The sequence below is a fragment of the Rhamphochromis sp. 'chilingali' genome, assembly GCF_963969265.1.
Source record: "Rhamphochromis sp. 'chilingali' genome assembly, chromosome: 9".
Taxonomy (NCBI): domain Eukaryota; kingdom Metazoa; phylum Chordata; class Actinopteri; order Cichliformes; family Cichlidae; genus Rhamphochromis; species Rhamphochromis sp. 'chilingali'.
Window position 1 is genome coordinate 29,994,357 of NC_137936.1, and position 22,246 is coordinate 30,016,602.

Sequence of the window (22,246 nt, forward strand, 5' to 3'; positions counted from 1 at the left end):
ACCCACCACATCTAAGGTATGAGTACCATCTTCCAAGAGTGAGACAATGCAATGCATTTAATTAAGCATTAAGTAAGGTAAACCCACCTTATTCACTGTCATGCCTGTCAGGTTTTCTGTTCTGCACTGCACACGTGCGATTCACTGTTTGCTTTGTGACATTCAGACGTGGGTGACATTTAAAGAAAGAGCTGAAGGTGCGTGTAAAATTGGGCACTTTGATGAAAGGGGAGGTAGAGAACATATAAGGAGAGACCAACAGTGCATGTTTTCATTCTCACTCATTCTGCATCACTAATGGATTTTACAACTTTGCCACTTAAGACATAATTGATGACGATCCTCATGAGTGTGAGGGACACACTGTTGACTTCTCACAGATTCAGCTGCATCATTGAACTTTATTATAGCACACACTTTGAGTGACATGACAGTCAATTTGGGTTCTGTTTTATTCCTTCTTGTCACTTTCTGCATACAATGTGCTTTGCTAAATATTAATTTGTCCGTATGCAACTGTATGACTAGTTCCTTTAGGGTGTTCTCACCAGTTTCACGGTTTGTTAAAATTATTTTATTTTCATTGTGCATCAGAGATGAAGCCTGAGATAATAAACTAATACTCTGTAGAAAGGAGAACAACATATAAGCAACATATTATTCTGATATTTATTTTAATTAAAATTTTTAAGGTGTGTACTCCTGATTGCAGTAAAAGTGACTGAACACTGACATGTTAAGTTGCTATCAGATTAAAGGGGTTCATGTGTGAAAGGCACTATTACACAAAATACAGTAAACATAGAGAAAATCAATTTCTCAGTTGTCACTGTGTAACCATGTTTTAATAATTTGTGTTAAAGCAAGAGCTGAAAAGGGTTTTCTAATGGCTGCTGAGATCATATTAAGGTAAAAGACAGATGCTTGAGGTGCATGGATCATTAGGTGGTGAGGTTGCTGACTTCTAAAAAAGTCAGCAACCTCACCACCTAATGATCCAGTTAGATGACAGAAAAAAAAAAGCACCGGACTGTTTCCGTGCTGCAATGCAGAGATAGCTTGTTCCAGTATGATCATACAGTAATGGCACCATAATAAATTAATTTCTCAATATTTTGGATGGCATACTAATATTTACAGTTCATGTTTAAGCAAAGATGCATGCCTAAAAGCAAAGCAACAGTGCACTGTACTCTTGTTTTATATCTTTTAAAGTCAACTCACCACATTTTTTTATAAAGAGCGTTTTCAGATATATTCAATTTGTGAATGTAAATTCTTTCTGTGGTCTGTAAATTCAGATGGTTATAGATCTGTTGAATATTTTGTTCATTGATCTTTACAAGAAACAGAAGTACACAAACAAAGAAGTCCTGCCACTAATTATTGCTTCAATGTTAATTATGATCAACCTACATATAATAATTGGCCATGTACCACAGGCCTTCAACCTTCAGAATCCAAAACATTGCAGCAAGAGTACTGACAGGGACTAGAAATAAAGAGCATATTTCTCCTATATTGACTTCTCTTCAATGGCTCCCTGTGAAATCCAGGATCAAATTCAAAATCCTGCTCCTCACGTATAAGGTCTTGAATAATCAGGCCCCATCTTATCTTAATGACCTTATGGTACCGCATCAGAGCACTTCGCTCTCAGATTTCAGGCTTACTTATGGTTCCCAGAGTATTTAAAAGTAGAATGGGAGGCAGAGCCTTCAGCTTTTAGGCCCCTCTTCTGTGGAACCAGCTTCCAGTTTGGATTCAGGAGACAGACACCCTCGCTTTTTTTAAGATTAGGCTTAAAACTTTCGTTTTTCCAGATAAAGCATAAAGCCTATAGTTAGTTACACTGCAATAGGTTTATGCTACTAGGGTATTCCAATGATGCACGAACTGGTCATGGCAGATGGCCGCCCCTCCCTGAGTCTGGTTCTGCTGGAGGTGTCTTCCTGTTAAAAGGGAGTTTTTCCTTCCCACTGTCACCAAAGTGGTTGCTCATATGAGGTCATATCATTGCTGTTGTTTCTCTGTTTTCTTTGTATTATCATAGGGCACCTTAAAAAATGGAGCGCCTTGAGGCAACTGTTGTCATCATTTGGTGTTTTATAAATAAAATTGATTAAATTGAATGAATAAAGTTTGTTTCATGTGTCACATTCAACGTACATTGCTCGTAATTTAACAGTTACCACAATTTGTATCCGCAATGGAATTTTGTTGGACTAACCATTAAATATCAACTAAGATTTGAAAAACCACCATAGGGCAAAAGCCAAGATACACCCCGGACGGATCGCCAGCCTGTTGCAGGGCTAACACACAGAGACCATTCACACTCACCAACGAATTTAACCACACTGACTAGATATCTTTTAGGTGTGGAAGGAAGCCTGAGTACCTGCAGAAAACCCAAAAAGACGCAGGGAGAACATGCAAACTCCACACAGACTGGCCTTGAGTAGATTAGACCCCAGGAGTGCCTTGCTGTGAGGCAACGGTGTTAAGCTAACCACCACACCAATGTGCTGCCTACACACTGATTTTCGCTTGTAGAAATATGCTTGGATTGAACAGATAAATTGTAGCAAATAATAGCAGGGCAATGCAAAACAAGAAGGCTGAGGCAAAGGACTTAACAAAAAAGGGCTAGAACTTTTTGTCAGTTTTGTTTTAGAAAATATCTTCCTCTGTTAGAATACACTTGGATCAGGATCTGTTCGAGACACTTCCAACACTCTGTCTGACCATTTCTGTAACTTCCTAAAAATTACAATTAACACTCACACCCACTTCACGACATGATTGGCTATTGTGTGAAGGTGGTGACTGTACGCTGGGTGTGAATCTCTCACTATTTTTTTCAATTCGTTACGCAACAACTTGTCGTGCTTTTCGTGAGTACAACTGAGTGTAGCACTATAGGTGTTTTTAATCAGAGAAAAGGCACTGTATTATTAGCTGCACTTACACAATAACTTAAAACTGCAGACATTTGGTACAGGATAGATGCCAGGCCTCACAGACTGGTTCTGATTATGCTCAGGTCCCTCTCTTTTAAAAATAATTATTAAAAATAAATTATTTATTCATTTTAAAATGAAAATCTGCAAATGAGCTCCAGCGCCGCTTCATCACACCTGCTGTCCTATTCCAAATGTATTAATTTGATACTATTTTTTTATTGCTTTGAATCATTTTCCAATTCATTTCACAATGAAATCAATCAATAGAGCTATTTGGCAAACTTTTTTATTTATTCCCATTAAATGCAGAATCTATACGTTTCAGCTATATTTCAGCCTCAATATTTAACCATTTTTCATTTATTCGATAACTTATTCAACATTTTTTTTCTGCCTTCCTTTCAAATTTGTCACCCGCTGCTATTAAAGCTGGTTCTTTTTAATGTTATAATTCTAATAAATCTAGCCATTTATATTGATACTATGAACTGCTATTATTTTTTAACAGTTTACATTTAATTTCAGCTTCACCCATTTCTTTTTAGCTGATATATTTACAAACTACCACTACTACGACTTTTTTGCCATCTATGACTCTGGTGTGCTTTTTTAATTGTAAGATGTATAAACTCATAAAGCGAATGTATCCTATAGAGTAGGATGCGATTTATAGTACCGCAGGATACTGTAAACTATGCTCCCTTGTTATAAGCAATCAAGTATACTCTCTTGTACAGCATATACCACCTCGGTATACTTTGTATTCACTACACCTCCCAGCATGCATCAACTGGGGGATCCTGGATGAACAGCAAGAAGATGGATGTCTGGATGGTGTGTCTCCTCTGCCACTGTGGGTATATTGCTGCAGTAGAGGCTGCCTTATGCATGAGGCTTTGCTGAGGAGTTTCAGTCACAGAGGAAGACATCCACAGGGAAAATGCTGCCTCCGATTGGCTGATGATCCTTTAAAGACTACCAATCAGACACCATCCTCATAGTGTGACTGCGTGTTTCCCTCTCCATCTCTAAATGTACTGTGTCAGCCTGCGCATATTTTTATGTTTGTAGCGTTGCATGCAAGCGTGTCTGTGTGTGTGCAGGATGCCAAAATCAGAAGCCGTAAAGGAAGGGGAGGGGCAAGGATAGAAACGCTGAAGAAATAGATAGAGGGATACACAGAAGAGAAAAGAGGACAGTGGAGAGGGGACAGATGCCGAGAGACCAAGAGTGAAAGGCACACTGAGGAGAGACAGAAAGCGTGAGGAGGAGGAGGAGGAGGAGACGATCTGCTGAAGGAAGCAGCAGTGTCGTTGATTTTCATAGGAGTCAAGGCAGCTGTCCTCTGTCACCGTGACGATGGGCTGCTGGCTTTCTGGACCGTGGATGGGCGACCAAACGGTGAGCCGCCAAATACCTGCCTCACTGTTACAGATAATGCTGTAACAGTGTTTTATGATGTCTCATTAAAGTAGATGGAATTAAGCTTCATTCACATCCAGGTTTGAGTGCGTGCGTACGTGTGCATGTCTGTGTGTCTGTATGTGCAGATGCAAAAAGGCATCATCATTTCTGCAAGACTACATTTTTGTGTGAGTGTGCATGTTTATAAATGGATGATAAACCCAATTCTTCAGCATTAAATCTAAATACTTTTTGTACGCGTGTCAAATTTTTAATGTTGTGTGTATAACATCTTCATCATCTCCTGAAGACTACTGCCGTCCTCTGGCTACACACACAGGTGCCATTTTGTGCTTCTCAGCTCATGGTGTGTGCGCGTGTGCCTGTTTGCTAGTGTGTGTGTGAGTGTGCAGTTGAATGTAGAGGAGGGTGACTCATGGTTGTGATGTGCTGGAGTTAACAATACTGTCCATGCGTCTAATTCGATAGCCACTGAGCTGCATGTGTGTGACAGTGTATGTGTGTGTTTGTGTGTGTGCATGAAGCAGGATGCTGCTTGAAGGTATTAACCCTTTAAAGCAGCCGTGGATACCATGTCACTATTTTTCATATTTCCTTTAAACTGCCATAATTCAGCTGTTTGGGTGTTGCATACCGGAAAAAAACTACCATCTTTCTGCAGGCGGAGGGTCTTCTGACCTAGTTGCGTAATATTGAAAAATTGAGTCCGTTTGTGGTCTGTAGTGTGTTCACACTGCAAAACAAACAAACAAACAAAAAAAAAACCCTACATGAAGTGCATTTAAAATGGCAGCGGGCAAGCATAAATTTGATTGTGATGTTGAATGCAGTTTTCCCACAGCACATTACCAGATTATGTTTGTTTGTAGAACCTCATCATTCAATTAATTCTATCATGTCATTAGGGCAAGAAGCCACATCTTTAGTCCACACCACCCACTCAGTTTGTAACTCAGGTGTCCAATTTACACATTAGTGGTTTCTAAGCTTAAGGCCATGTATCTGCAATAAAATCACAAGGGTTTATTTTTCAGACTTAACAAAGTTCTTCCAGAGCCACATAAGGCCTGCCGTTTTCACAGGCTGTGAAGGATTAACCATAGCTACTGTTCTATGTAGCAGCTGTTACATGTATTATATTTAATCAGGAAAAAATAAATCCACAATAAGACACGTACTAACAGTACCAACTGTCTGCAGTGTGGAGTTCTGTTTTGTTCTACCTCACTACCATAGGGACTAAAAAAATTCTGTTGCTGGAGAAAATCTAGGAGTCAGAACCAATCCAAAAAGATGACGCACAAATTACACAAATATTTTATTTTGACCAACCCCTAGCTAAGAGTAATGCTAGTTATCCTTCAAGCTGTAGGCACTTTTTTCCCCTCGAGGCTGGTATTTATAATCAAAACCAACCACTACTCTGGTTATTATTTTTTACCTGTAGCTGAGTATAGTTCTTTTGGAGCGCTTTGTTCTAACCCATTGGTGGCAGGACTTCACTATGCAGTTTGCATGTTGTCCCTGTGAATGTGAGTGGAAATAGTTGTTTTTCTTTTCCTGAGTCAGCCCTCTGATGACCCAGGGTGTATTCCTGCACTCTCAAAGTGTCACCTGAAATAGGCTCAAGCCCACCTGTGAGCTCTAAAGTTTAGAAAATATATAATTGAGATGGAAACCCTTTGTTATCAGAAGATTTCACATTTACAATCAGACAGTTTGACGTGTTAAAAATGAGACACTTACTCTGTTAAGTCTTAAGCATATACAAAGGTTATATTAGTTAATGAAGGCAGGATTATTAGAGTATCGAGCTAATGTTAATGTGTCCATTGGTGGCGATTGATGTGTCCTTCAATGAGCTTTGTGTCACATGAATTCAGCAGCAGGCAACTTTGCTAACATCACAACCCTTCTGTCTGTTTGCCTCAGATGAATGGGCGGAGTCTAGCACACCTGAGCCAAAGGGATGCTCTGCGAATCCTGGCAGCCAATCAGCGTCCAATCACCATGCAGATCAAGGGCCAGAGGAGGCGTGGCACAGAGGCAGATAGGGGATCCTGGGAGCCCCTTCCCCTTGACCTGAAGCACCTCAATCTGCCCCTCCCTCTGATGGGGGCGGGCCTTAACACTTCTAGTCCCTCTTACCAACACAGGTAATAAAACATATGATTTGTTATGTAATGTTAAGAGCTGTAAAACCACTTTGTCTCACAGTGATTTTAAGAAATGCCGGTATGCAGTTACATCGGATTTCTTATGACCACACTGTACTAAACAACTAAATAACCATGTCATTATACTGTGCAAACATCCTTGTATGCCCTGAAAAGTTAAAAGGAGCCAGTATCATAAATAAATTATAGTGTTTGCTGCATCCCTGTGCAGTGATGATTGGAAACTGTTTAATTGAACAAGAAAACTAAATGCTTTACTGATATTTGTAAAAATGTAAAAACTTTTTTAGTAAGAGGATGCTTCTTGGGGTTTTTTTTTTTTAAAGCAAAAGCAGTAAATATTCAATCATTCCACTTTTAAAGACCACAGAAAATGACTTTTCTTAAAAGTAATGCAGTACATTACTTAATTATGCTAGAGAAAGTAATTTGTTTCACTACTCATTTCATTACTTTCTCATTACTCTGTAAAATGATCTAAAATACGTTGTCTCATAATTATCCATCAACAATATAAACCTGAGGCTACAGCTTCACATACCAACACAAACTCCTATCCTAAAGAGGATACACATGGGATCTTTCTTTAGTATTTAAACATAAACACAAAGCTGACAACACAATGCAAAGTTTAAAACCAGCCCAAAGAGACTTAAAAGCGATCGTCACAGTGATTCGCTTGTAAAAACATGAACAGGTAGAAACTGAGGCTGTAAACATGACTGCCCATCATTTACCTGTTGAAGTTCAGGCTCTGGCTGCTGGGTTGGGGTCAGCATACACTCAGCTCTATAGGTTTATTACTCTAGATTCTTGGCTAGCTTTGTGCTAGCATGCAAATAACACAGTTAAATTACTGCATTACTGAAAAATGTAATGGGATTACATTGTAATGTATACATATACGTGTGTGTGTTTGTGTGTTTGTGCATGTGTCTGAGTGACATAAATTTCATTATCACATGTTGAGTACAATGTAATGATTACAATGATTATGCATGCGCCCCAGGTGGCAGGCTTCAACTAGAAGCCTGTCAGAATCAAGGATTACATGAATGACTACTTAGCCGTTGTGTCTTTGGCTGTTAATCGACAACAGTACAGTCAAAGGATTTTCAAAGCCGCTATCATATATTGCGGTGTTCCTGAGATGCCGTCACATGTGGTTCCAAAACACCAAGATGGTGATGTAAACACACTCAGGATGAGGTGTCACAATAGACTTCATGACCAGTTGATCCCGTCATGGTGACTACACCCGTCTCTCATACTGTCGGCAGTCTCATCTTTAGTTTGTCTGTGAACTGTTGATTGTAAGAGTCAGTTGTTATTTTTTTAAATGTGTGAAATAAAAATAAATAAAATAAAAATTTAAGTAACTGGGACAAAGTTCAACTTAACAGACTATACAGTGAAACAGACACAAATGTATAACCATGTTATGCAGCCTGAAAGTTAAGGAACGTTACTTACGTCTTCCAAGGGGGATACCCACTTGTCCAATGAAACGTTATCCATGTTTGTTTTGAAGAACGTTAGTGTCTTCGGACCTGTATAATTCCAGGATTTTTGCTTTAAAATGTCTGAATTCTGTGTCCTTGTCATCTCTTTCAGACATTATTACAACCACCTGTCTCTGCCTCAAGATCACTGTGATGGCGGACGGTATAGCTACCTGTCTAGCTCCCCACGGGACACTGTGGACATTGGTCGCCAGGTGATATTAAGAGACAGACAGACAGACAGACAGACAGACAGACACACACACACACACACACAGAAGTGCATCAGAACACTTGCATCCAGATTGTCGATGAGGCCATATAGCACAGCTTATTACTATTTTCGTATTTTCATAAAACACAGCTCAGAAGCTTCTCTCACGTGTTTTTTTGTTTTGTTCTGGCTGACATGGCTGAAAAAGCTCATGAAAGGAATATTAAATGGTCTACCAATTACACCTCTAATTTCTAATCACAGTTTGATTTCCAAAACAACCAACAACAAAAAAACAACCCTCATGCACACTCATCTGTGATTCTAGAGTTGCACTGCGGATGAATTTGTAAAAGTTCATTTGCAATATATGGGTACCTTCACACTGTAGTTTCTGATTTGACCAAGAATGAGTTTAATCAGTAACAAATTGTATTACACATTCTCATGTTCTTCTGTCACTTCCTACATTACTCAGGATCTAGAACTAGCTGGCCGTCGATCAAAGGGACAGAACTGCTTGATGGGATGCTGCAGTACTAACTTAGAAGAGCAAAACGCCTGCCACAGTCAGGTATGTAAAAATCTGCTTTTCCATAAAATTGTTAACGTTGTTGTTTTAAACATATATCTGGCGAGTATGCAAACCCTGTTTGTTAAATCAATTATGAATTGCTTATACTTGCTAGTACTCTCTGTGCAAGTAGTAATAAAGCTTACTCATTTCAGTCATGGAGTCATTGAGCCTCACAGCTGCACCGGCTGACACGTTCCTTCATTAACATAAATGCACCCACTATTATTTATTCTCAGTTCAACTTATACTATCTGGAAATATTTTCTGTTTTAGTAGTGTTTATTTTCAGTGACTAGCTAGTTTTTTAATAGTCATTAAGGGTTTTTTTCTATTTTTATTTTTTAATGAAACATAAAAGATCCACCTCTTTTATATTAGGCGATATGAGCTTGTGGTTCAATGCTAGACAGACTGGCAACACTATTTACAGGCATACACGATTAAATTTGTTTAGATTTGTTAAAATCAAAAAAGAATACTGGCACCCTTCCTCTTTGGCCATTGATGTTGATTTAACCGTCACTCAGGAACTTTTAAAAGCAGGAAACAACTGAACAAAAGGCAAGTGAATAAACTGAGAATTAGAGCAGATCTCAATGCTTACCTTTAGTATTTAACAGTTTTTCACTCTACAGACACAATCAGCCAGGTTTCACTTTTTACTGAGATTCTTCACACATTTAAAACATAAAACATGTTGTCATTTTTAGTGTTTGGTGTCATGATGCACTGGACTGACCCTGCCTGTTTTTATAGACAGATGATGAGGATTTTATGCTAGAGAAGCCAATGGGTTTCCTGCCCCTGCACCATGAGTTGGACAGTGGTCTGGGCTGGACAGATGGCTCCCTTCACCAGGGTGACCTCTCAGGTCTGGAGACCGAGGAGGGAGGTCTGGAGGACTGTCATTCACATGGGGCCCTCGCCCCAGGAGGGTGTGGGGGTTTTGGAGGTGGTGGCTCTCCTTCCTCAGAGTCCTTCATTTCCTCAGAGCTCAGCGACTCAGGCTTCTATAGTGTAAGCACCGGGGAGTTCAGGCACTTCCAGAGGCTGCTGGAGAAGCGAATGCGTCTCTACAATGCCAGGCTGCAACATCAGGGTGAACCATGCGAAAGGCAGGAACGGCGTGACAGCTGCCCCAAGAGCCACCGTGAGCTGCTGGAGGCCATCCCTGAGGCGCTGACAATGCAGCCTCAATGTCAGCATCTGCAGATTGGGATGGAGGATGGTGCTGGGCCTGTCATGGACCTGCCATCACGTGGCCTAGTCAGGTAATTAGAATATCAAATTTTTATCGTGGTGCTGGTTTCTCTAAGGTCTGTCAGATAGGTGTACATAGTTAAACCAGTCTTGTTTTTAATATTACTCACTTATATAATACCAGTTACAAATGATACCAATCTAAACGAAAGCCAACACACAAAACAACCATTGATTGCAATGTGATTTAAAACTTGTTAAAAAAAATTTTTAAAACACTTTTTTTTTTCAGAATAAAAAAGAGGTATGCTGCTTGGAACTCAAACATTTGTGTTAATTTACCAAAAAAACATATCTTTGTAAAATACAACTCATGGATTACAGGGACTACACATGACCTAAAACCTTTTCTTTGGTGCCTTTTTTTCATTAAACTCTTTGTATTTCCAGGGTTTCATCAGTCCAGTTCCACAAAGCTGATCGGCCCTGTCTGAACCGTCACAGCTCCAGCAGTGGCGCCCTCTTCAATCCCTCCCATACACACACTGCAGTGTCACGAATGACAGGCCCAGTCCTCTCAACCTGCAGCACTCCCTCTAGCCACCGGAGACCACTAGTGCCAGTGCAGCACCACCAGGGGTCAAGCTCAGTTGGGATGCTGAGGAGAAGCAGAACATTGCACCATCGGCCACCTCCACAAGAGTACCGTCGACGAGCCAGCCACCCAGCTTCCCCATCCTACTGCGCTGCAACCCTGCACCACTGTGGAGGCGTCGCACCATGTAACGTCTTGCCACCAGGCTTGCCAGAGGAAGCCGAGCTAGTGACAGGTGTGATGGCTTCCCACCCTGGAGGCATGGCCCTCTCACCCCAACAACATGCCACCACTCTGGGGCACATCAGAGGTGCCAACAACCATGAGCGTTGCTATGACAACAACTCCAACAGCCAGCTCGCGCACCATGACTGGTGGCACTCACAAGAAAGAAGCTTGATGCCTGAGCCAATGTTGGTAGAAAGGAACAGAGAGATAGAGAGGGAACTGGAGCAAAAAAGGCAAATTCAAAAAGAGAAAGAGCTTGAAAGGGAGAGGGAGACACAGATTCAGGAGGAGATGGAAAGGGAAAGGCAGAAGGAGATTGAGAGGAGCCGAGTCGGAGAGCAGCAGCACCTCCAGAGTCTTGTCTTGCCTCCTCAGGCCGGTGACGTCAATGACACATGGCCAAAACCCGCCAGCCGTCAGTCTCATGGAAGTGGAGGTGGCAGAGGCCTCTACAGCACTCTGGAAGGTCACACAGGAGCTTGTGCTACAGCTGGACAGGATGTAAACAAAGGACCAATTAATGCAGGTTCAAGTTTAAACCACAGTTCTGGTCTGCAGTCAAAATTTAATCCAAACTGTAAACCCAACACAACCACACGAGTCTCTAGGAGCCAGTTGCTTAGAGATCGAGCCTCTCAGCTAGCGGATGAGCGCAGCGGGATGAGCACCGACGAGGAGACCAGCACTGACATGCTGATGGGTCGATACTGGAGTCGAACGGAGAGGAGGGAACAATTTCTTTTGGCCCGTGAGCAGAGGCAGCAACAGCAGCTACAACAGCTGCAGGCCAGTAGAGGGACTGTACGAGATGTCGTTAGCAGGGGAGGACCCGTGGTAGGAGGAGGAGGAGGAGCCTCCGCTGATGATGGAGGTCTTCTGGACAGCAATGGAGTCAGAGGTTTTGCAGAAGGCAGGTGCAACACGGTCCTGGAGCTGAGTCAGAGGAAGCTGAGTCGTATGAGGAACAGAAAGCTGTTGGATGACTGGACGACAGTAGAGGAGCTCCTGACTCATGGGACCAGGCTGGACAACCAGGATGACATGCTGTGTCCCAGCTCCCTGCTGACAGTCACCACTGTCTAACTGCATGGACACAGTGTCTAACTGCAACTCTGCGTGTGAATGTGTGTGACATTAAGCTAACAATACAACATTTTAGCAATTGTTCTTGTGCTGTCTCTCCGAGGCCAGATGAGACGATGATATTAGTTTTAACTACATGTGTCACTTACAGAGAGGTCCAGGACATATTTAGCCTTGCTAAGCACAGACTAGCTGCAGCTTGCTTCCAGTCCTTGTGTTAAGCCAGGTTAAACACTGCAAAGCCATTCATGTATTTTTTAAAAATGATCCAGGGCAACATGAGGTATTTACAGCTAAATAATCCTTTTATGTCTCACCCAGTTCAGCTGGTTTTTGGTCAGTCCAGGATTTTCAGATTTGAGTTAATTTATGGTTGATAAACAGATGGCCATAAATTTCATGTCAAACCAAACCCAAATTATGAGCTGTGAATTTTCATAGTAACATATGGGTCCATATGACTGGCATTTGTCCCCGGTGCACATACAATGGAGCGTGCAATGTTTACCACACTCTGCTGTTCATACCTTTGTTGCAGCAGTAATGTGTAGTGACTTTGGATGAACAAGGTCCTCACCATCTCTGTATTTGAAGCATAATGATGAACCTAATACTCATTTTCTCAAGTCTCTGGGGAAGACAGAGAACAAGAAGACTGACAGAAAGTTGAATTGTTCCTTTAATGAATGTGTGAATGGGAGGGAACCTCACTGTCATTGCTGTACATCACCTCAACTGATAGCTTTATGTGTGGGTGTTTGACCACTGTATAGCACTCTGGACAAAACGTCTGTGTCAGTGCATGGCGCTTGTTATAACACACAAACGAACAAGGTCAGATGAGTGTGTTTGTTTGCATCATTTCTTTCATGCTCCATCTTATGCCCCATTTATTTCACCGAAGCTCTGATAGATTTACAGAGATTTAGGTTTTCACTTAGATCCTCAATCTAAGACGTTCGGGGAGCAATACTGTTCTACGTGATGCACCTGGCTGCGCACTAATGATGAATTACATGCTTTTTTATCAGCACTACAGAAACCATCAACTGTAGCAATTCAGACAATGACAACTGAGATTTAATGCCAAATCCTAAAGGTTTCTTTTTTGTTTTTTAACAGAAACTGTTTACAATTCAAAGGTCAGTGGGAGCTTTTCTAACTGAAATGCTAAATAGTGTGACCTGATTGACTGGCTTGGGCAACATGAGTAAAAACATGCTGATCAAGGGGGTAAAGAGTTTGCCATGGAGGTTTTTCACAGGTGACCACAGCTTTAGTCTGTGAAATCAGTTGTAATAGTCTTTGGGAGTCAGTTTTATGCTACATTCACGTCACATTTTTAATGCCATGAATTACATGCAGCTGATTGGAATATTTGTCCCACTTGGTGAAAAGAGAACCAAGAAAGTGCCAGTATAAAAAAAACGATAAAACTAATGGGAAGCCATAAAATAAAAATAAAAGCCATTGCCACTGGCAGTTACATCTTAATGTAATTTAATAAGATGGATACAATTGATTCAGATAATTAAAAAGGAGCCAGAAGGAGCTGCACATATTTGTTACCTTCTGGTAAGCCAAACCTTGTATTTTATTTTTGATCGTTTAACTATAGGTCACTTCTATGATGAGACCAAATGATGGCAATGGACATTACTAGTTGTAGCTAGTGTTTAGCTAAAATACACCATTACTGCTGAGTGGCACATTCATATTGCAAAGATGTTATGACAACATTTCATTCCTTTCTTACTGACGTGATGAGAATGCAGCATCAGATTTCTGGCCCTTCCTGGCTCATGGGTCTCTGTTCTTGGTGTCTTTACTGTTGGCTGGATGTTTACAAATCTATCTGTGCACTAAATGTTTATGCATGTTTACTGAAATCTACATGCGTTGACTTTGGTGAGAGAATGTTCAAGAAAAAAGTTACACCTCAAGACAGCTTTAGATTAAGTTTGCAGACTGCTGCTGCATATGGTTACAGTCAGAAGGTTGCTTACACTCATCATAAATGTTATAGCAGTTTTGGGCTTGTAATGATTGCCTTGAACTGCTATTTTTTTCCAGACTGACATGATTGTAAAGCATATATCTTTATTGACCTCTAGAAACAAGAACTAGGTGCACAAGTTTGAATTTATTTAGGATTTCTCAAATCCACACAGGATCAAAAATAAACATACTTAGTCAGAAGTGCACATGCTCCCACACTAATGTTTGGTTACATCTCCACCAGACCCTTTTGGTAGCCATCAACAAGCTTCAGGCAAAATTCTGGCTGATTATTTAACCACTCTCCTTGAAAGAATTGGTAGAGTTCATTAAAATTGGTTGGTGTCCTGGCACGGACCCTGCTTTTAAGCATAGTTCACAGATCTTAATTAGCGTTTAGATCGAGGCCAACGAATTTAAAGGTCAGAAGTTTAATTTAAACTTGTGCACCCAATTCTTGCTTTTTAATGACCTATACTGTACAATCTTTCCCTCTGGAAGAAGTGCAGTTCACAGAAACCATTGCAATCCCCAGAATTACCATGACATTAAGGCCAATGATGACTGTATGTAAATTTGTGAACACAACTGTATGTCTGCCCAGAACAGACAGAGCTAAAGTCAGCGTCGACATTCCACTAAAAGCTGGTATGAAGCGTGAGTAAATCTGAAAACTTACTGATTCCAGGTCCGCGGTTCAGGAAAATGTGCAATAATACCTCAAGCTAGTTTTAATATGACAATGACGGTGTTGTGTACGCTACCTGTCAGGGTTCCATCGAATGCAGTAACTTGTTTTCGATTCAACAGATGCACAAAGTGACAAGTCACCACAAGTGTACAGCAGTCGTAGAATTTACAACAGCAACAGCAAAGGTTATGTATATATTTACGTTATTTCTTTACATAGTTTTCCATGAGAGGGACCTAAGAAAACAACTTTTTGCACATCGTTTTTATACAAAAAGTTTTCCCTACTTTTCTGTACCAGGGACCGAGGCCAGTGGAACGACTGTAGATAGAATGACAGTGTGTGTTAATGTTTTCTTTATAAACTAACATAGTGATTTATGGAGGAAAAAATCGTTTATTGTGATTGTGTTGGACATATTTCAATATTTTCTTGTGATGGTTTCAAAACCAATGTGAACCGTTTTTATGATCTTTAAAATCTTTCCGAGCTACTTTAGTTAAAAAGCTGGTTAAACCTTGATTTACTGTTTTCAAGAAGTGAACACAAAATGTGAATATTATTGTCTCTTTAAATGGATCAATTGAATTTTACTGTTGTTTTGTGTCATTAAGACATGTAGATATTGATTTTGTCAGATGGTGCGTTTGAGGACTGAGTCGGTAACAGGACATGAAAATGCCATCAGACGCCTCCAGTGGTTTATGATGTGATTCTGTAGGTTTATAGCTGTGTTACGGAGGCTGTATATACAGCACAGAGATGAACACTGTAGTATTAGTATGCTTAAAACTCACATCCACATTATCAGCATTCATGGATAGTGGCTCATTTTGGTCTGAATGTTAAATGTGACTTCCATGAATTATGAGTAAGATAACAAACACTGTAATGCTTAAAAGTGACACAGACAATACAGACAAATGTTTTCTGTCTTCTTCAGAGTGAGATGTTTCAGATATATATCAATTTTATCTGATAGTCAGTTCCAGACCCTTTTACTGTGAAGCTCCATGAAGCTTGAAACAAAGGTTGTATGACTTAAATCTCAATGTTATCAATCTGTGAATATGAAATGAAAAAAGGAGAAATTACAGTTTTGCTGTGTTTTAAAAGCGAAAGACTTAAAGGCAGGAAACTCATAGACTACTTATTTTAGAACTTTTTATTAAATTCCTCATGAAGCAAAACTAGATAGACGGTAACACGGAAAAAATAGCCCTGTGAAAAAGTAAAATGGAGACATAACAGCTGATTAATATCCTCTATCTTGTGAATTTTGAAACAAGCTTCTCCTGTTTCGTGATGCGATGTACTGTGCTGCATTTGCACACAGTTCAGTCATGGCTGGATTAGCAATTGGGCAAGTTTAGCAAATGCCCAGGGAATTCAGACAGCCAGGGTCCACAACAACCAGGTTTACTCTGTATTATTTGGGTCTGCTTCATTTTATTTATCTCAAATTAAATCAAAATCTGCAGATTGTGAGTACAGTGTAAACTTCTGCTAAATCAGAGTTTCAGTGTATAGGTTTAAATCATTGTACTTTGTTTCTTTTGCTGTAAAATCTGCTTCATTACATTATTATTATTATTATTTTCACATTTCCAGAAACTAACACAAAGAACACCCACAACAGGATTATCTTAATTCATTATCAAAGTGCTGTAAAAAAAAGAATTTTAAAATTAAATGATTTTTTTGGCGTTTAAAATATTAAAAATAGTATTCAACCTTATGCTAAGACACTAATAGCCATAAGTTGTATTAAAAGATGTCAGCTGAAGGTTCCAGTTTTTGTGCTAAACTAAGAGGATCCTGCACTTCACAGAAATTGCTGCTTTCTAATTAATTAATCTCACTCAGAAGAAGACAGACAAAATCTTTTTTTTTTTTTTAAAGAAAATTCAAACAGTTTGAAACCTGTTAAGCATTCAGTGAGGAAAGACATGAAATCAACCTTGCACCCTGTTTATTTCCCCGTTTTACCTCTTTCAGCTGTGACTCAAACACTCTGAATAATGGATGACGAAGAGAGAAATTTTCCTTCTCACCCACCCCCCTCATTCTCTTTGCTTACGTTACACAAGGACACAGAGGGCTGAAAATAGCGCTGCTGTCCTCATGTGATGTGAAATTAAAAGCACACTGGAGCGGAGATACTTGCTGCTGGGGGATCTCAATACTTGTTTTACTCCATCTGACAATACTTCCATCCAGCTTGCAACACCGCATCCATCTGTCTGTGCAAGGGTACTTTTCACTACGGCAAGCTTTTTGGAATATAATGATGTACATGTGATTGTAATAAAGAGATTTTAATTAGCTATGAAATTGTTGTTTTGTGCTTTTATTCAAGACTTAACTTTTGTTGCCAGTCAGACACAAGCAATAAACTTCTGTCTGTACACAGCTGTTTTGAACAGGTGAGGGTTTTTTGAGCCTAGCCATTTTCAACAGATTGCTGCAATTCAGTCTTATATCACCTTTATCACTACTACTCTAGAAAACTCGGCTTTCAATGTGTCTTTGACAATATTTGAATTAAAATAAATAAAGCCATTTCAGCTTCAGGTGTTTTAAAGGATAACTCAAGAGGTCCCACATTGCAACCAATCAGATCACCATTAGTTAATGCTGCATTAATCCATAAGTAAAAACAATGAAAAGTAAGGACTCTTAAACTAAGTAAGAGTCCAGCTGAGACAAAAGGTTAAGACATCTAAAATTTCTGAACCAAGGTTAAGATAGAATTGGATGTAAAAAGGAAATCCTGCCCATCTGTTTTAGAATAGTCTTACATTGGTGCGTGTTTATATTATAACGACACTGACTTAAACTTTATGTAAAAAACTGATGATGCTCGCTATTGTTGATAACTGTCCACTTTAAAAAGACTATAGGCATGTAGTCATTTATTACTGTATTGCTACACTTACTATAACATCATGTAAATAAGTTTCTTTTTTGTGATGTACATTAATTCAGTTTTTACCATCATGTACTTTGCTAAATGAAACATGTAAAATATCATAACCAGATAAAATGAAATAGTCTCTTTGGGACCAGTGCTTTGGCTGTATCAATCTAGGCTGACTTCTCTCTCCTGTAAGCTCCTCAGCTCAGGCCAGCATCTCCAAAGACAAGAATCCGATCAACAGCTCCCTCTGGAGGACGTGGGCAACTGCTACAGGCTGGTTTTAATATCAGACAAAATGAGATGTTGTTTTTGGATATCACTAAAATCAAATCCTCTGACTTTTTTTCTTCTGTATGTATAGATAAGCATCGTTTTTGGATGTTTTTTTTTTTCTGAATTAGTGTTCAAAGTAGTTTCTTAAGAAACAACAATTGGCAGATAATGTAGAGCAGTGTTTCCCAAACTTTTGAAGCCACAGCTCATATTTTACATTAGAAAATCACATGGCGCACCACCAAACAAAAATGTTACAAAATGAATGTTGATAATTTTTCCGTTTACCGTTTTTGCTTTCTTTTGACCACTACACATGCTAGGGCCTTCATCTGGGTCGGAACTTTCTCCAGGACCCACGTCATATTGACTACTTTTTCTTTTCAAATATATCTATGTATTGTTATTACTCGCTGTGTTGTCTCACTTGCAGCATGACTATTATATAATTTCTACTTCGTCTTCTTCTGTTTTACTGGCAGCTGGCAACCCATTTAATGTAGTTGTACACGGTCACTTAGTAGTAATCAGGTGGAACCAGATAATCTTCCACGGCACACCTGATCATTTCTCACGGCACACCTATGTGGCGCGGCACAGTGGGTAGGAGACACTGGTGTAGAGCAGGGGTCTCAAACTCAAAGGAGCTGTGGGCCACTGCCGGCAATGTCATCTCATACGAGAGCCACTTTAGCCTTTAAGTACTACAAACAAACAAGAAAACACCCACAAATATTTCTGAAACTGCAAACGTGAACACATTTTTTTCCCTCACTTTTAACTAACTGAAGCTTTTAACTGAACAACCAAATAGATAAACTGGTACTCTCTTTCTGGCCAGACACGTGACATCGCAATTTTGTTTGTATTTAACAAAAAGAAATGCAGACATAAGTGTACACATTAGTGAAAACTGTTTTCTTTACAAATAACTCACTGAGCTACAACAGCCAATCCCTAACGTTTGTACTCTCTGCTCATATTGCCTTCATATTAAATAAGATTTTTCTTTTTAAAGAACTTATTTTAACATTGCACTCAACAACAAACAAATCTTCCCTAACAAAAAAAGTAACTTCAAGGGCCAAATTGCATTATATTTCTTCACGTCAATATACGTTTGAGACCCCTGGTGTAGAGGTTTGAGGTTGTGTTAGGCAATACGTTTCTCACAGGCAGTCATTCATCCAGGAATGAAGAACAAATGCTAGCCAATAGATCCCCCCCATGACCCCCCCAATAATCAGACCCAACCAATATAACCCCCCCCCCCCCCCCCCCCCCCAATAAAATTATGAATTATCCTGCATAAATAGGCTGTTGATTTTCTTTACTCACTCCAGGTATTACCAGCAAACTAGTTGCATGTTAAAGCATCTGGGAATTTACCCAGGTTTATTTATTTATTTAGACAGAGATCTTGACACCCCCCCCCCCCCCCCCCCCCCTCCCCCAATGTTCAGCACAAAGTTACGCCGATGATTAGGCAGCTTTGGTAGAAAGTGCAGATAATGTCATTTTTAACGGTTTAAGTAACGCTGATGATGAACCTCGTAATCTTTATGTAGAGATGACAGTTGCTCTGATATTTTTGAGTGAAGTGAGAAAACATACCGATGTGATGTACCAACACATCCTACCTTCCCTGTTTGTGCAATTCCTTTGAATACACACAAACACATCTAATCCTTTGCATTTAGGCTCACATGTCCTCTTTTAATTTGTTTTTGTTTTGTTTTTTTAAAGAAAAGACTTATTAGAGGATGAAGATTGACTGTTGTGTGCACATAAAGAGATCTGATGAACTGACACAGTTCTTCTTGCTCTATTGTTAAAGTATTGAGGAGAAAGTTATGGAAATTTTAAGGAAACAAAAGGTGTTCCCAGATTAATGTGACACATAATGAGACACAAGGTAGTGATCCACCAGTAAAAGTGGTAAAGGGACAGACTGTGAGAAAGCACAGAAGAGTCCCGGTCAGATCCCCAGAGGGACAATACACGAGACCTTTGACCTTAATAGAAAGATTAAAATGAATATGATCACACTTAAGGAAAGCTATATTTGTCAAATCAGTGAGCTTGGTAGAAAATCTGGTGTAAATCAACGCTGCTAAACAAGAAAAATATTTATTTGCAAATTTAAGATGAGTTGAGTCATAATATGTCAGTTATGTAACAATGTAACATGCTAAACTCAATGTAGTGAGCATAGAAAGCTCTAAGGACAAAATTCAAGTTGATTTGCATCCTTAACCACTCCGGTGCCTGACTATTTTCCTGGGTGATTTGGCACACTTTCAAAAACAGCTGCCTCAACCTCCCCCTTCATGAAAACATATGACGTTCATCAGCATCCGACAGCATAAAGGTTTCATGATAATTAGATGTTCTAACTTCACCCAGTTGCAAAATGTAAACTGAAACGATGGATGGTGGTGATGTCAATTTCTGCCTCTGTTAGAGCTCAGTAACCATTTAAAGACCTTTGTAGTGCACTGACATCATCATTTAACCCTACAACTGTTTACAACTTGCATAGTTCCCATTTCTGTATAGCTGTATATCTCAGATTTCTGTAAAGTTATTTATTTCATATTCTGTATAGTTTTTCATATTTATATCCTGTTCATATCCTGTACATAGCTTGTACTCACTACAGCCTGTACATACTTATAGTTATAGAATATTCACAACATACTTCATACCGTGTACATTATAACATACCATAATAGACCCATTTCTGTAATATACTCACATATCTATATTATTGCTAATATATATTGTAATATATCTATATCACTAAAGCACTTCTGGATGGATGCAAACTGCATTTCGTTGCCCTGTACCTGTGCATGTGCAATGACAATAAAGTTGAATTCTATTCTAATTCTATTCTATCATTCAATACTGTGGGAATCTGACAGCAACTTCCTGCTCACAAATTCATACAGAAAGTGTATCAAGATGATGAGTGTGTGCCCAGTCAAAGTCATTGATCTCAGCATCAAGGCAGTGTATTAGTATTCTCTACAAGGTCACAGTTTTCTATTATCTGCACACAGCTCTCTGAGTCTTTTACTCCATCTCCACTTCAGTCCACCACCGGTCACCTGAAATCAAACTATTGTCCCCTACTAATATGACCAGCGCACATGTGGGAGACCAGATTTCTTTCCTCTTATGTCCGGCACTCTACTTGGTCAAGACTGTGGGAAACTCCAGTCAGACCAAGGCCCACACATTCATATGGTGATGTGTGAGTATAAATAGGAGGGATGAAGGCAGCAGTGATCAGAGTCTCTCTACAGAGACCTCTACAGCACAGAGATCCGGCCATGGCAGCTACAGTCTCTCCAGTAATGACTAATTCTCAGGACCATGTGACTCTGAATCATAAGGTAAATTGGATATTATCAGAATGTCATTCATTAAAGATGATGTTTAATAACACTAAACCTATGCACCAGAACTGTTTTATTAATGACTTTGTTCTTCTTCTTGCAGCTCAGAAAGCCTCTGGTGGAGAAGATCCACAGAAAGAGAATCAACAGCAGTATTGAACAACTCAAGACTCTCCTGGGTTCTGAGCTCCTCAAACAGCAGCCAGACTCAAAACTGGAGAAGGCAGACATCCTGGCTTCCTGCAAAGACTGCAGCAGAAGTGTCAACCTGTGGACTCAGCAGCTGTTAAGGGCTACTCAAGATGTATTCAAGAGCTGGTGCATGTTCTGTTAAAACAGGAGGTGAAGACTCAGTCTGAACCACATCAACCAGCTGCACATTTCCTCTGAAGGAAACCTGAGTGAGGCGGACTTCTCTCCTCTGATTGTCACAGCCAAAGACAAGAGTCCAGTCTACAGCTCCCTCTGCTGGCCATGGTAGAAGCTCACAGACTGGAGTCACTACTAGATCAGCTATACTGATGATATTGACTGAATTCTATGAAATTTCAATGACTTAACATTTCCTGAAGAAACAGTGATATCGCTATCTTTCAAGTAAAGAGAGAAAACACAGATAAGCTGAAGGACCAAGGCTTGGTCAGCTGGTTGGTTAAATATTTGAAAAATAAATTCTTTTTTGGGGAGTTTGACGTTTAAATTTTAAACTAAGTGTACTTCACACTTCCTTGTCAAACATATTTCCCATGGAAGTAATTAAATCAAACATATCTTTTGTTTTAAGAAAGAACGTTTGACATTCTTGGTGTTCCAATCAAATCATAAGCTGACCAAACAAGCATATCCAGCTACTGCTCACTAGTATTTAAAGTAACACTGTACATTACATTGTGGTGATATGTGTTGAAACTATTGCTTATTGTTCTGACACTGATATGAGGATTTATGTCACAATGTTTTTGTCTTTTGTAAAGACAGTTGATCTTTCACTCT

The 22,246-nt window shown here is 39.7% G+C and overlaps 1 protein-coding gene and 1 pseudogene across 2 annotated transcripts; both read left to right on the plus strand.

The window, feature by feature from the left end:
* The first annotated feature begins 4,246 nt into the window (after positions 1 to 4,246).
* Positions 4,247 to 16,943, plus strand: LOC308401925 (uncharacterized protein). The gene is made up of 6 exons (XM_080890388.1): positions 4,247 to 4,367; positions 6,324 to 6,547; positions 8,183 to 8,285; positions 8,763 to 8,858; positions 9,618 to 10,132; positions 10,512 to 16,943. The coding sequence occupies exons 1-6, from the start codon at positions 4,326 to 4,328 to the stop codon at positions 11,965 to 11,967; spliced, it is 2,436 nt and encodes an 811-aa protein (XP_080746514.1). The 5' UTR covers positions 4,247 to 4,325; the 3' UTR covers positions 11,968 to 16,943.
* Positions 16,944 to 21,127: 4,184 nt separating this feature from the next.
* LOC308403167 (transcription factor HES-2-like) lies at positions 21,128 to 22,011 on the plus strand (annotated as a pseudogene). The gene is made up of 2 exons (XR_013974829.1): positions 21,128 to 21,250; positions 21,357 to 22,011. The product of XR_013974829.1 is annotated as a transcription factor HES-2-like (transcript).
* Positions 22,012 to 22,246: the final 235 nt, after the last annotated feature.